The 15,266-nt window shown below is 47.8% G+C and overlaps 1 protein-coding gene across 1 annotated transcript in view; it reads left to right on the top strand.

Annotated features, from left to right (window-relative positions):
- The window catches only part of LOC130386131 (neurobeachin-like), an 83,913-nt gene extending 69,773 nt beyond the window's left edge, over positions 1-14,140 (top strand). The window contains exons 18-29 of the mRNA XM_056594908.1: positions 1,340-1,448; positions 2,351-2,432; positions 2,927-3,050; positions 4,167-4,359; positions 5,989-6,750; positions 7,523-7,972; positions 8,744-8,961; positions 11,129-11,282; positions 11,750-11,773; positions 12,505-12,588; positions 13,563-13,743; positions 14,130-14,140. Coding sequence (XP_056450883.1) covers positions 1,340-1,448; positions 2,351-2,432; positions 2,927-3,050; positions 4,167-4,359; positions 5,989-6,750; positions 7,523-7,972; positions 8,744-8,961; positions 11,129-11,282; positions 11,750-11,773; positions 12,505-12,588; positions 13,563-13,743; positions 14,130-14,140 — 2,392 coding nt within the window. The remainder of the gene's footprint in view (positions 1-1,339; positions 1,449-2,350; positions 2,433-2,926; positions 3,051-4,166; positions 4,360-5,988; positions 6,751-7,522; positions 7,973-8,743; positions 8,962-11,128; positions 11,283-11,749; positions 11,774-12,504; positions 12,589-13,562; positions 13,744-14,129) is intronic.
- The last annotated feature ends 1,126 nt before the right edge of the window (positions 14,141-15,266 follow it).

The following is a 15,266-nucleotide window of genomic DNA, read 5'->3' as shown; positions in this document are numbered from 1 at the left end:
AGCATCGTGGCATCCCTGTAGCGACCTCCTCGGCTCGACGGGTGAAAGGGACAGTCTCAAGACGGGTGGCCCAGCCTGATGAAACCGGATAAAAAATATATTGAACATAAAGGAAGAAATGTTTGGCATGTTTTGAAGTTATGCACGCTATTTCGTTTTTTTTTACTGGCAGTCTGGATTCCAGGCTTCGTGCAAAGCTCTGTATGATTACGCAGACCACCAGGCCTGCTAAGTGGGACTTGAAGCCATTCCTTTCTGAGTTGTTTTGCTTCGGTGCGACCGGGTAATCACAGGCGTGTGACAACAAGCGAGCAAAGGTTCTTATCCCGGCGTGCGTGTCTGCTCCCGGTGGCAGCTCGCGCTGGGCCCAACGGCTGCCAGGAGGCTAATGAGCAGGCTATCGTTTGACACGTCCTAGATGGGGACTGTTCTCATTAGAACGTTTTCTATCATAGAATTATCAGCGATACCCATCAAACTCCCATGCCTTAAAACTAATGATCACCAAGATAAGGACACTCATAAGATGCATGTTTCACACATGTGAAATACATTTCTCAGGGGCCTGCTAAGCGTTTCCGCGGTGATTCCACAGGGTGTTTAATATGATTAGCGTTGCGTTAGCGTTACAGCCGTTGTCATGTCGCCGTCGTTCGCTCTCGGCCGTTGATACGGTTAACGGTGAGCGGCGCTCGCCAAAGCCCGCCCGTAATAAACGACCAGAAGGGAACAGCTTTTCAGACGCGCTCGGAGCCCGGCGGCCACGTTAATGTCAGCCGGCCATATGGGCCTGTGGCTCGCTGAATAAAGTCTGGGCGGCGCTGGCGACGGCGCGTTGACGACGCTGTTCATTTGCATCGCCCTTTAGAGCCTGATGCTAGTGGACAGGCCCCGCCGGGCTCTGCTGTCACAGCGCGCCAAAACACCGCGGCTAAGACAGTGACAATGCAGTCTGGGCTAATGGCTAATGTGTGTGTGTGTGTGTGTGTGTGTGTGTGTGTGTGTGTGTGTGTGTGTGTGTGTGTGTGTGTGTGTGTGTGTGTGTGTGTGTGTGTGTGTGTGTGTGTGTGTGTGTGTGTGTGTGTGTCTAAATGTGTGTGTGTGTGTGTGTGTGTGTGTGTGTTTGTTTAAATGTTTGTGTGTGTGCGTGTGTGTTTGCATATGTTTCTGTGTGTATGTGTGTGTTTGTGTGTGTGCCTATGTCTGTGTATGTATTTGTGTGTGTCTATTTCTGTGTGTGTGTGTTTGCGTGTGTGTGTATCATTGTCCGTGTGTGTGTGTGTGTGTGTGTGTGTGTGTGTGTGTGTGTGTGTACCCGCGTGTGTGTACCCACCTGCAGGCGGAAGGTGGAGATCATGCACACGCACAGCCTGTTCACGCTGCTCGGTGAGAGACTGATGATGCACACCAACACCGTCTCCGTGACGACCTACAACACCCTGTACGAGGTAGGTACCCGGCGACGACCTGATGGTGTCGGTGGAGGAGGTGGTGGTGGTGGTGGTGGAGGTGGTGGTGGTAATGGAGGTGGTGGTGAAGGTGGTTTGGGTGGAGGGGGTAATGGTGGTGGTGGTGGAGGTGGTTTGGGTTGAGGGGGTAATGGTGGTGGTGGTGGTGGTGGTTTGGGTGGAGGGGGTAAAGGTGGTGGTGGTGGTGGTGGTGGTGGTGGTAATGGAGGAGGTGGTGGTGGTGGTGGTAATGGAGGTGGAGGTGGTCACAGTCTTATCTCCGTCACCGTGTGTGTGCTCCAAGCGGGGCTCTTTGTTGGAGAGAAAACATTGGTGACGTCAGCCCAGCAGGACATCAGGCCCCAGCCATAGCGTTAACAACGCGCTGGTGTGTCTGGTGGATGCGTGACTCAGTTCAAACATGGCCGCCTGAGCTAATGTCACTAAAAGGGCTTTGCTTATTCGTTAGATGTTTTCACATGGTTAGAATTTATTCAACTATAAAGGTCTTTGCGGCTTTTCTAGATTCAGGATGGTTTGTCTCGCAACATTGCCAAGTGAAATCAACAATTTTAAAGTAGAACTAATTAAATGTCATTACTTTTGGGGACAATAAAACTGTCTTTAAGGATACCAAGAGATTTTGAAAAGGGCATTTGTAATTAGCTTTCCCGGGGAACTCATCCGTGGCTGCTTTGTAAAACATTAAATCACAAACGTGTGAATATAAACATCTCAATGGTGCGGCGATGTACAAAAGGAAATCCATTTGGACAATGGAAGATAACCTTTTCTTGGTTGCCCCTCGTCCACATCCATCTCCGTTCCTCTGTCTGAACATGTCGTCTGTTCGCGGTGTCACCGCTGCGTTCTGATGATGGATGTGTTTTCTTTCCTCGCAGATTCTGACGGAGCAAGTGTGCACCCAGGTGGTTCACAAACCCCACCCGGAGCCAGACTCCACCGTCAAGATTCAGAACCCCAGTGAGTAGAGAGCTTATACATTGGGGTCGGGGTAGAGAGATGTACCGTATGTCGGAATATAGATACGAATGTACGTTGAATTATTGATCAAATTGACCTCGACATGCTTTTGATGTCGTGGTAATAATGGTAATTAATTATAAAAAAGATGTCTCTTCATCTAAGTACGAGGTGAATTCAGGTGTGATTGATATCAGGCTTCAACTCAGACTACAATGCGTCATGTTGATATAAATGCGAAGGCCATTATTAATTAGCGCGTTGACGAGAAACCGTTCTAGGACAATACCGCTGCCATGGAAAAGAGAGGTGTGTTTGTTGTTTTTCACGCGAACGATACAGGATAAATCCTGTATCAAGACGGCTCTAACTTCATCGCACACGCAACCCGATCTCGCTTTCCTTATGATCTCCTCCCCTGCTCCATCTATTCCTCCTCTTCTCTCATCCCCCGTCACCGTGACCCCCCCCCCCCCCCCCCCCCCCCCCCGCAGTGATCCTGAAGGTGGTGGCCACGCTGCTGAAGAGCTCCACCCCCAGCACTGAGCTGATGGAGGTCCGGAGGCTGTTCCTCTCCGACATGATCAAGCTCTTCAGCAACAGCCGCGAGAACCGCCGGTGAGAGTGCACCCGCACACTGACACACACACACACACACACACACACACACACACACACACACACACACACACACACACACACACACACACGCACACGCACAGTAGCTCGCTTCAATGAGTAACCCCACACTACAACGTTAAAACCCAGCAACAGCGCCACCGCTGGTGAAACACGCCTCACTGCAGTCTCAGTTTGTCATTGGCTCAGCTGGGTGTCAGCTGAAGTCACTACCTACTGCAGTCGCTTACATCCACATTTACATTTAGGGCATTTAGCAGATGCTTGTATCCACAGCGAGTTAAAATTAGTGTATTAGTCAGAAGAAAGAGGAACAACAGCATATATAGCCTTTGGAACACTCACTTGGTACACTCACTTGTCGTGACCCATCTATTATCATGAAACATATGTTCCTACATATCTATCCCTTACTGCATACTTAAATGCATTTTGTGTAGAATCACAGTGTGCTGCTGAGTCTCAATCTTCCAATATCATCACTATGAATTTCATTCCTTTTTTATTAATTTTTTTTGAGTTATGTTAAAGATTTTATTGCTCAAATTGAGGCCATTATTTGCTGTTGACTGTGTACCAATACACTGTATTCACAGGCTTATTCCTTGCCAATGTAGCTATCAGCATGGGGTTGTTAAACATTAGCATAGTGGTGAAAGAATGGAGCTTAAGTCCGTCGCACGTGTCCCGCTCTTCTTTTCAGCGGCACGATTATTATTATTATTACAGGAATATGACGCATATCCGCATTCCGGCCATCAAAATTGTTTGGCAGGCATGATGTAACAAAGGCATTTCATTTTTCACATTTTTCCAAGTCAAGAAGGTCAAGGTTTTTGCTTATGTTTGCCAACACATTTATAAAAAAATTATATATTCTATATATTATATTCTCGTTTTTATTCTATGTATATTTATTATTCGAATATTAGTCGAGCATTCGGCTGGTATTAAGTCTTTCTCTCTCCGATTTTATATTCAACTCCCGATTTTCCGTCGCGACAGCCCTGTCGGACTTGAGACGACCGTACGTGAGACGACCGTGCGTGAATAAGTGTGTGTGTGTGTGTGTGTGTGTGTGTGTGTCTCCTCCAGCTGCCTGCTGCAGTGCTCTGTGTGGCAGGACTGGATGTTCTCGCTGGGCTACATCAACCCCAAGAGCCCCGAGGAGCAGAAGATCACAGAGATGGTGTACAACATCTTCCGCATCCTGCTCTACCACGCCATCAAGTACGAGTGGGGCGGCTGGAGGGTGTGGGTGGACACCCTCTCCATCGCCCACTCCAAGGTGAGCAGAGCCGCAGTGGCTTCAGGAGGGCGGGCGGGCGGGCTGGTAACCGGAAGGTTGCTGGTTCGATCCCCCGATTATGCAATATGAATGCTCACTCCAAGGTGAGCATTCATATTACATCATTATTTTTCAGGTATTAATTGCATAAATTGCATGTTTAATTTAAGTAAAGGAAACGGGTTGTAGTTTATGATTATTGTATGATTTACCGAAAGGGGTCGGGATTAAACAAGTGCACACTTCTTCCCACTCCTTTTCAAATGTGTTGAAAAATAGAGCCTTGTTTTTGTTTCGGTCATCAGATGACATGTTTCTTGCATATTTTAAATAAAGTGGTCAAATAAAACAATAGAGGCAGTAGCTCAGGAAGTAGAGCGGGTTGGCTGGTCACCGCAAGGTTGCTAGTTCGATCCCCGGCTCCCCCTAGAGCATCGATGCGTCCCTGAGCAAGGCACCCCACCCTAGCTGCTCCCGACGAGCTGGCTGTCACCTTGAATGGTTGACTCCGCCTCCGTCAGGCAATACTGTAAAAAAAAGAAAAAGCACCATTTACTGTAGCATGACCTTTCACAGGTCAACTCCACCCACCCCCCCACTGTTAGCAGATATTTTCCCCATCAGGGTGGAGGCAGAGGGAGTATGTAGTGGTGTGGAAATCGCATCCGTTTTCATTGATGACTTATTAGTAACTGGGACAGGCGGGTGTGTGTGTTCATTGACGGATTGGTTTTGGTGCATCGATGAAGGTGTGGGATGATCTCCAGACGATTGTGGCTATTGATCGGATCAGTGTGTCCTTCGGCCGAGCGGTTAAACCCAGGGGATGTAACTCATAAGCGTGTTATTGTTTGATCAGTCGTCGATAGCGGTGTGCGTCTCTGACCTTCGCTCAGGCGAATGTCGGGAGCTATTAACCCAGAGTTTCAAGGACACCAAAATATTCAAGCAATAAGGGAACATTTCATTCGTAACATCCGTAAAAGTCTGCTGATAAAGTCATTGATCTGACATTGAATGTCCTGCCCGTTCCGTGATCAATAGCGGTATGTAAGTTAGTATTATCTTAAAGAGGAACCAATCTAAAAATTAGAACTGGGAACAGTGGCACCTGTGGTGAAACAGAGGAGATTGCTTTGTTGTAATTGGCCCAAATTCTCTTTCCTTACAAGCTATGACATCAACTGCTCCTAATTATTTAGGCTGATGAGAAACGGCCAGTGCTTCTGGCTGTTTCTGGGGCTGCCCCAAAGGCTTGGCGAATATCGGTATTTGGTTAGTTAATCATACCTTAACGGGGAGAGTAAATCGCTGTTTTAGTCGGATAACATTAAGAGGTTCCATGCAGCAATGTTTTTGAAAAACTGGTTGCCTAGGAGAAGTACGAGGGGGCGTGGTCAGAAGTGGTCGCACTCGCTCGAGCTAGGGAGCACAGCCAATAGGAAACCACCACTCTGGGAAGGCGTTTTTAGCATGAAGTATGTCTTTCATTATTTGATAGAGAATTTCCCAGGTTTAACAACTTTATACATTTAAATAAAAACAACCGGAATGTTCTCGAGCCTCGTCACGAGAACCGAACGGAACCGTTCCCCGGTTCCACTCACCCTTTCCCCGCCGGTTCCCCAGGTGACCTACGAGGCCCACAAGGAGTACCTGGCCAAGATGTACGAGGAGTACCAGCGGCAGGAGGAGGAGAACATGAAGAAGGGCAAGAAGGGCTCCGTCTCCACCATCTCCGGCCTGTCCGCCGTGCCCGCTCCCGTCGTCAACGGCAACCTGGAGATCGACGACAACTCCGCCACGCAGACGCCCGAGAGCGAGGCCGAGTACAGCGAGGGCGGCGTCGGCGGCGTTGTCGGCGGCGTTGTCGGCGGCGTCGGCGTCGTCGTCGGCGACTCCTCGCGCAACCTCCTGGCGGACGGCGCGGTGAAGCGGCCCGACGCCGAGGCCCTGACGCCCGGGGACCAGATCCCCGTGCCGGGCGTCCGGGTGGAGGTGCACGACCTGCTGGTGGACATCAAGGCGGAGAAGGTGGAGGCCACGGAGGTGAAGCTGGACGACCTGGACCTGTCCCCGGAGGGGCTAGGCGGGGGCCTGGTGGCGGGCGTGGTGGTGGGCGGCGGCGTGGGCGTGGGCGTGGGCGTGGAGAACGGACCCCTGGTGGAGGTGGGGTCCCTGCTGGACAGCGCCTACTGCGCGGCGGTGCAGAACCTGAACGGGGGCCTGGCGCTGAAGGAGGAGCGGCCTGGGGCCAGGGGCGTCTGCCTGGGCTCCGGCCTGGGGCTGGCGGGGGTCGGCCTGGAGGACGACGGGAACATGGGACCCCTCATCACGCTGGCCGACGAGAAGGACAGCGTGCCCAGCAACAACGGCTTCCTCTTCAGCAAGGTACGGGCGAACGATGACCTGTGGCTCGGAGGAGGGGAACTCGGGAACGGTAACTCTGCTGAAGTATACCGAAGTTCACATCAATGTCCGTATATATACTGTAGGATTGAGAGATAAAGAGAGATAGTATAGAATACCGCTTTATCGTCCAGCCGTGGCTGTAAACATGCCCTTGGCCTGGCCTCAGAGACATTCAAACAGTACATAACACACAGACCCTGCCACATCAAAATAGGGCTTAATCGAACGATTAATCGAATTCAAATCGAAATCGCGATGTAATAGAACGCGGTATTCAAATCGCAAAGTCTGCGAAAAAAATAAGTGATTTGTTACCGTTAATGACTGGTCATCAGTACGCTTCATTTATTTTTATTTTACAATTCAATAGTTAAATAAAGAAGTTTATAATATAAATGAATCTCAACACACCGGAACACAAGGAAAAGCAGTTTTGATGTTGACTGCTTCCAATGTTGGGTTGGTAATACTAAAGAATGATTTATTTTCTTTTTTAGTGAATAATACACAACATAAGGAACTTAATAAATTATAAAATTGGCACATTAAATCACAATCGCAATATTGGTCAAAATAATTGCAATTACATTATTTCCCCGAATCGTTCATCCCTGCCTCATAAAACAAAGCTTTTATTGTTTGAGAGCAGCAGGTCTTTGGTCGATCTTATCCAAGCCCACACGGGTCAAGGAGCTCCAGGAGTCCCCCACAGTGCCCGGGTGATTCCAGCGTTTTCCTCCTTCCTCCTCAGGTGGATGAGAAGCTCCTCCCGGCTCTGGCAGCCCCAGACCCGCTGGTCCTCCCCAGGGCCGACCAGCCGCCCCCCCCTGGCCCGGGGCCCGGCTGCCCCAGTGACGACCTCAGCCTGCTGGCCCACATGACCAGCTGCGGCTCGGACCTGGGCCCGCAGGCGCAGAGCTCGGGCCCCGGGGACATGCCCGAGGACGACGCCTTCAAGATCCAGAGCCCCCTGGCGGACATCAGCTCCATCGCGGCCGCCGAGAGCCTGCAGGCGAGGGCGCAGGCGCACGCCGCCGCCAGGGCCGAGTTCCCCGAGGGGGAGGGCCCGGCGGGGGCCGACGGAGAGGGGGCGGGGCTGAAGGCCGGCGGGGACACGGCCAGCACCGCCTCCGACACCGAGAGGTCTGACGACGGCAAGGACAAGGACGTCAAGAAGATCCAGACCACCGCGACCACCCAGGTGTGTGTGTGTGTGTGGGTGGGCGTGTGTGTGTGTGTGTGTGTGTGTGTGTGTGTGTGTGTGTGTGTGTGTGTGGTTTTGTGTATGTCTCTGTGTGTGTGCAAATGAATGCAGCCCTTTACCTCAACCACCCAGGTGTGTGTGTGTGTGTGTGTGTGTGTGTGTGTGTGTGTGTGTGTGTGTGTGTGTGTGTGTGTGTGTGTGTGTGTGTGTGTGTGTGTGTGTGTGTGTGTGTGTGTGTGTGTGTGTGTGTGTGCAAATGAATGCAGTCCTTTATAGTATTGATTCAGGCCAACAATATTGCAAACATTGACTTTTAAGTCATGTTATAATTTTATATAGCGAGTACAGAATAGCCTCAAACCAGTGGTTTAGTGGTCTTATTGTATGTTTATTTATATTTATTTATTGATATACATACTTCCATATGTTTTACCTCATTCCCGAGAATCGAACACGGTTCCCATAATCGGCAGATAAGCAGCATTCGAGGACGTAGCTCTGACCTTCGTAGCTCCCCATTGCCCTCCATCCATTTGCAGCAATTCTTATTATATTTTTATTTTATTCTAATTAATTCATGTCCCGTATGTGTTTCTACTACACTTTTTCTTTCGATATTGCATTGCTGAAGGAGCCTCAAGACTCAATCATTTCCTTCCCAGTGACTGCTGCTGTAATTGTGGTGCATAACGACAAACAAACCATCTTCAAGCGTAATCTTAAACCATTCCTCTGACCGCATCCCTCCGTGGTTCTCCCCCCGCCCAGGCCCTGCACGGCCGGACGGCGGCCCAGCTGGAGAGGGACCTGCGGGTGGACCTGGGCTTCCGTGGCATGCCCATGACGGAGGAGCAGCGGCGGCAGTTCAGCCCCGGCCCGCGCACCACCATGTTCCGCATCCCCGAGTTCAAGTGGTCGCCCATGCACCAGCGGCTGCTCACCGACCTGCTGTTCGCCCTGGAGACCGACGTCCACGTGTGGAGGAGGTGAGGCCCGTTGCCGGGGCTGGAGCGCTGTCCTAGTGGGCTGTGTGAACGGGCCGGGCTGGGTTCAGGGGTATCACTCCATTACTGATGGGTCGTAGTGGGTTGTGTTAACAGGTCAGGCTGGGTTCAGGGGTATCACTCCATTACTGATGGGTCGTAGTTGGTTATGTTAACAGGTCAGGCTGGGTTTAAGGGTATCACTCCATTACTGATGGGTCGTAGTTGGTTATGTTAACAGGTCAGGCTGGGTTCAGGGGTATCACTCCATTACTGATGGGTCGTAGTGGGTTATGTTAACAGGTCAGGCTGGGTTTAGGGGTATCACTCCATTACTGATGGGTCGTAGTGGGTTATGTTAACAGGTCAGGCTGGGTTCAGGGGTATCACTCCATTACTGATGGGTCGTAGTGGGTTATGTTAACAGGTCAGGCTGGGTTTAGGGGTATCACTCCATTACTGATGGGTCGTAGTGGGTTATGTTAACAGGTCAGGCTGGGTTCAGGGGTATCACTCCATTACTGATGGGTCGTAGTGGGTTATGTTAACAGGTCAGGCTGGGTTTAGGGGTATCACTCCATTACTGATGGGTCGTAGTTGGTTGTTAACGAGATGGGCTGGTTGAGGGGTCTTACTGTATTACTGATCGGCCTACAGTTTAAGCTAGGTTTTGGGGTATTACTGTGTTACTGATCGGCCTACAGAGGTTAAGCTAGGTTTAGGGGTTTTACTGTGTTACTGACAGGCCTACAGAGGTTAAGATAGGTTTAGGGGTTTTACTGTGTTACTGACAGGCCTACAGAGGTTAAGCTAGGTTTAGGGGTTTTACTGTGTTACTGATCGGCCTACAGAGGTTAAGCTAGGTTTAGGGGTTTTACTGTGTTACTGATCGGCCTACAGAGTTTAAGCTACGTTTAGGGGTATTACTGTATTACTGATCGGCCTACAGAGTTTAAGCTAGGTTTAGGGGTATTACTGTGTTACTGATCGGCCTACAGAGTTTAAGCTAGGTTTAGGGGTATTACTGATCGGCCTACAGAGTTTAAGCTAGGTTTAGGGGTATTACTGTGTTACTGATCGGCCTACAGAGGTTAAGCTAGGTTTAGGGGTTTTACTGTGTTACTGACAGGCCTACAGAGGTTAAGCTAGGTTTAGGGGTTTTACTGTGTTACTGGTCGGCCTACAGAGGTTAAGCTAGGTTTCGAGTTTTTTTTGTATTCATCTCTCATTTTCGTCCGCTTATCCGGGGTCGGGTCGCGGGGGGAGCAGCTCAAGCAGTTTTTTTTGTATTACATTGGTAATACAGAGTTTAAGCTAGGGTGAGGGGTAGTATTATATTGTTAATACAGAGCTTAAGCTAGGTTTAGGGTTAGTATTATATTGCTAACACAGAGTTTAAGCTGGGATTAGGGGTATTACTGTATTACTGATGGATAAACAGTGTTTAAGCTAGGTGTAGGGGTATTTATATTACCGACAGAGGTTAAGATAGGTTTAGGGGTATTACTGACGGGCCTACAGAGTTTAAACTAGATTTAGGGGTATTACTATTACTGATACAGAGTTTAAGCCAGGATAAGGGGTATTACTCTATAACTGATGGCCTACAGCGTTTAAACTAGGTTTAGGGGTAGTATTACATTGCTAATACAGAGTTGTTCTAGATTGATGGGGTATTACTAGTACTGGTACCGATGCTGAGTTTAAGCCAGATTTAGTGGTTTTACTATATTACTGATACTGAGTTTAAGCTAGATTTAGTGGTTTTACTATATTACTGATACTGAGTTTAGGCTAGATTTTGTGGTATTACTATATAAATGATAAAGAGTTTAAGCTAGGTTTAGGGGTATTGATAACGCTTTCCCATTTAGGCTTACTGAAAAGCCTACAAATAAATCTAAATATTTAAATAGGAAACTCATGTTCATGCCAAATGCTGTTTAAAGTAGATCCAGTTACATCTCCTGCAGACATCTTATTTAATAGCTAACCTAAATTTCAAGAATGTCCTGGATAAACTCGCAATGCAACCTACACAATAGAGTCACTGAAACAAGCTAGCTTTCCTTCCAAGGCGTTCTAAGTAGTTGGGTATGCCTGGTAGGTATAATAATAACTCCCTGATGACTTCACATCGCCGGTCTAATGATCACATTTCCCTTTCTAGTCACTCCACCAAGTCCGTAATGGACTTTGTGAACAGCAACGAGAACATCATCTTCGTGCACAACACCATCCATCTGATCTCTCAGATGGTGGACAACATCATCATCGCCTGCGGAGGCATCCTTCCTCTGCTCTCTGCGGCCACCTCCCCCTCTGTAAGTGGCTCGGTTCTGGCCCCTTGTGGCGGGAGGGGGGATTACAGATCACCGCATCACATCTTAGAACAGCCGTGATCAGGGCCTTGTGGCTGAGGTTCAAAATGCCACGTCTACTCTCCAATCCCAGTGGTTGGATCGTTCTGATGTCGTTCTTCCTTTAACGTTGAAAGATGTGCATTTTTGAAGTAAAATTTATTATTGATTCATTTTTTGAGAAACCTTTTTTAATGATCACTATATTCTATCTCTGGCGTGTACCTTTGTCGACTGTAGCTATAAGACATTCCTTAGAAGCGTTACGCCATAATTACTACCCTGCTTTCCAACCCCTTTTATTAATAATTCAACAACCTTATGACTGCTATTACCTATTTATTTTAACTCTTCATCTCTTTTCCCTCCTCTGTTTTTCTGTCCTGTTATCGTTTTGTCCGTCTGTCTGTGTTTGCGTTCTGCATGTGCAGAGTTCTAAGAGTAGTGCCAACGCTGTAAGTTGCTGTTTCCTTTCTCTCTCTACTTAAAGCCGTTTTTGACCAGCGTGACTGACCCAATCTCCCGCCATGCCTGCCTGACCATCCATCGTGTTGTTTTATCCTTCGCTGTGCTTCTTCCTCTTTGCTTCTGCTCATTACTACTCTCCCCTCGACCTGTTTATGTGCTGAAGTGCAGTCCGATTCCAATCGGTATTCAGAACACACAGGAGCAGCTCCCCGCTGCTGTCTAATGGAAATGACATGTTACCAAAAACGGAGCAAGTACGCAGAGAGTTCAAATCAATGGAGGTAGAAAACGGACAGGACAAAGGGTGGAACGTTCTTCTGAATGGTTCAAATTAGACGATGCGTTCCTGCATTGTGATGCGAATATACAGCTCATTATTATTGTTTCATTGAACTCGGAACTAAAAACCTTTTTTATATCGCTTTCAATGTTAATCACTGTCCCTACGCAGCTTAAATCAATTCAATCTTATATCGCTAGTTTCTCCTCTTTATCCCTCTATTTACTTTGTTACGGCTTGAATCATCATGTTGATCTGAAGTAATCGGGATGAAATAATATCTCGAGTGATGCACTGCATTGTTGTCTGAAGACCTGTAACCAAATATCTGCGAGGTGAGAGCTTTGAACAAGCCACCAGGGGGATACGTCTGCTAAGCCTTTCCCTCCCCCCCCTTACCCTCCCCCTCCCCCCCACCCCTCTGTATCGACACCAAAGAAGGCAGGAGGAGCGGCGCCCCAGGGGGGGTCAAAGGGCAAGGAGGTGAACCCTTTGCCGGGGGCTGGAGCCGCAGGGGGTGAGGTGCGTAAACAAAAAACAAAACAAAAAAAAGAACCCAATCTCAAATCGCCCCGAGTGCACCGTCACCACGGTCACCTGGGGACCGCCAACCTGACAACCCCGTTGGCTGTCCTCACTCTCTGTCTGTCCTCCTTCCCTCCGTATGTCTGTACGCACGTCACCTGACCTCACCTGAGGCTCAGCGCTCCTGCTCCTCGTCAACCCCCGCCCCCACCCAACACCCGCCCCCCCTTCCCGAACCCGTTCTACCCCCCCCGACCCGTCCCCACCCTGTAGACTCCAGGGTTCGATGTCATGCTCGTGTGACTCTATTAACTGTGGTTTGAACGTTTGGGGGTAGCGAGTGCTACTGCTCGTGTGTATGGTCACGTTTCAGGGGCCTAGCTTAGCTCTCTGTCTGCCGAAGGGTCTCCTCACCGCCGCTGTCCTTACCTCTGTGTTCCCATCACCGGTTTTGTGTGTGTCGTCTGTGGCTCATTGCTAACACATTGCTCTGTGATGTCACACTGTCACTGAATGTTGATGTTGATATACTTAGCTAGAAGCCTGTAGTTATATGTTGTTTAGTTGCTTCACTAGTATGCTTACTCACAATTCAAGTTCAATGTTATTTAGTTGCTTCACAAGTATGCTAACTCACACTTCTGTTTAAATTTTCTGCAGTTGATAGAGGAGTATGCTAACTCACTATTATGTTACCACTTTCTGCAGTTGATGCACAAGTATACTAAATCACTAAATTGGATATTATTTTGGTTTACATCAATAGTATTCCCAGCGTATGAAACAAAGAAAAAACAATCTTTTTGCGATCAACTTAAGGATTCATTTGCTTGACTACTCTTTTACCGGAGAAAATAACATTAAACTCAAACAAGAAAAGCACCCTCTCGATCCCGTGAGTTTTTGCGTGCCTGTTCCTCCACGTGAACTCCTCCGTTGTTGTCTCCCCCCTCTCCCCCCCCGGTCACCAGACGGAGCTGGAGAACATCGAGGCCACCCAGGGCATGTCCTCAGAGACGGCGGTCACCTTCCTGTCCCGCCTCATGGCCATGGTGGACGTCCTGGTGTTCGCCAGCTCGCTCAACTTCAGCGAGATCGAGGCGGAGAAGAACATGTCCAGCGGGGGGCTGATGAGGCAGTGCCTCCGACTTGGTATGTGTGAGTTTGAGTTTTTTTTATTCTACTCCCTCATCCCATCGCCAGTCCACCCCGCCCCGATGTCCAGACGACGTCCGATGTCCGATGGCGGCTCTAGATGCTTCCGTTCCGGATCCGGATGTTTTCTGGAGTTGAATAATCGTACTCTAGAAACATTCGTAACGGAACGGATTGTTCTAGACTGGCCAGCTGACATCGTCTCGACTTTGATATGTAGGAACGTAACATTTACATTTAGATAGATTATATTTCAGTTTTTGCATTTTATGCACATCCTGTGGTTGTATAAGATATGAAATATCCTTGTGTAAGATATTGTATAAGATATGAAATATCATTGTGTAAGATATTGTATAAGATATGGAATATCCTTGTGTCAGATATTGTATAAGATATGAAATATCCTTGTGTCAGATATTGTATAAGATATGGAATATCCTTGTATAAGATATGGAATATCTTATGCAAGCAACATCTCTAGAAGCATCTCTCCCGGACGTTTCTAGAGGTGCCAGCGAAGATCGTCTCCACTTTGAGACGTATGAATGTATGATGTAAATGTAGATATATTATATTCATGTTTTTGCCTTTCAATGATTGGTACCCAATACCATACTGTATTAAATATCTAGCATTGTATAAAATCTGGAATATACTCTGTATGTGTTTAATCCGACACATATGAACGTGTTGCATACATGTAGATATATAATATTTAAGATTTTGCATTTATGTCTTGGTACGCATCCTATGGTTGTATAAGATATGGAATATACTGAATGTGTTTAATACAACACTATGTCGAGCTAAATGGGTAATACGCCTCAACTATGAGACGTATGAAAATACATCTAGTGCTACATCTAGGGTTAAAATATTTAAGTTTTGGCGTTCTATGGATTAATACCCATCTTGTGGTTGTGTAAGATATGAAATACACTGAATGTGTTTAATACAACACTCAGCACATCTCAAGCTGAATGTGTAATCATGTTGCTATTTGAAAACCGGTCAGGGACAGAACTCCAGGGCATAAACTATAAACTGGATGTCCCAGAAAATCACATTTCTTTTTCAATCAAATATAATTGTCCCTTTCAGGAAAAACGTAAACAAACCAACACATTGGTGTGGGAAGTGAAATACAAGTGCAAACACTTAACCTCTGCTTGCATTATTGTGTAGCCGAGTGGGGAGTTCGATATGCATTCATAGCCACTGAAAAGACACACACACACACACACACACACACACACACACACACACACACACACACACACACACACACACACACACACACACACACACACACACACACACACACACACACACACACACACACACAATGTATGAATTGTGGTACAGACGACCTTGCTATTATATTAGCGGCTATAACTCTACAGTTAAATAATTAAACCCTGCTAAACGACGCCACGTTTAACAGAGTAACAAATGACACACAAACATTTTAATAGGAAATGTACCCTCGCCTGAACCGCGTTACTCTTACCGTAGAA

Source organism: Gadus chalcogrammus, chromosome 7, assembly GCF_026213295.1.
Source record: "Gadus chalcogrammus isolate NIFS_2021 chromosome 7, NIFS_Gcha_1.0, whole genome shotgun sequence".
NCBI classification, from domain to species: domain Eukaryota; kingdom Metazoa; phylum Chordata; class Actinopteri; order Gadiformes; family Gadidae; genus Gadus; species Gadus chalcogrammus.
The sequence above is the reverse complement of the archived record's forward strand: the minus strand, read 5'-3'. Positions and strand labels throughout refer to the sequence as shown.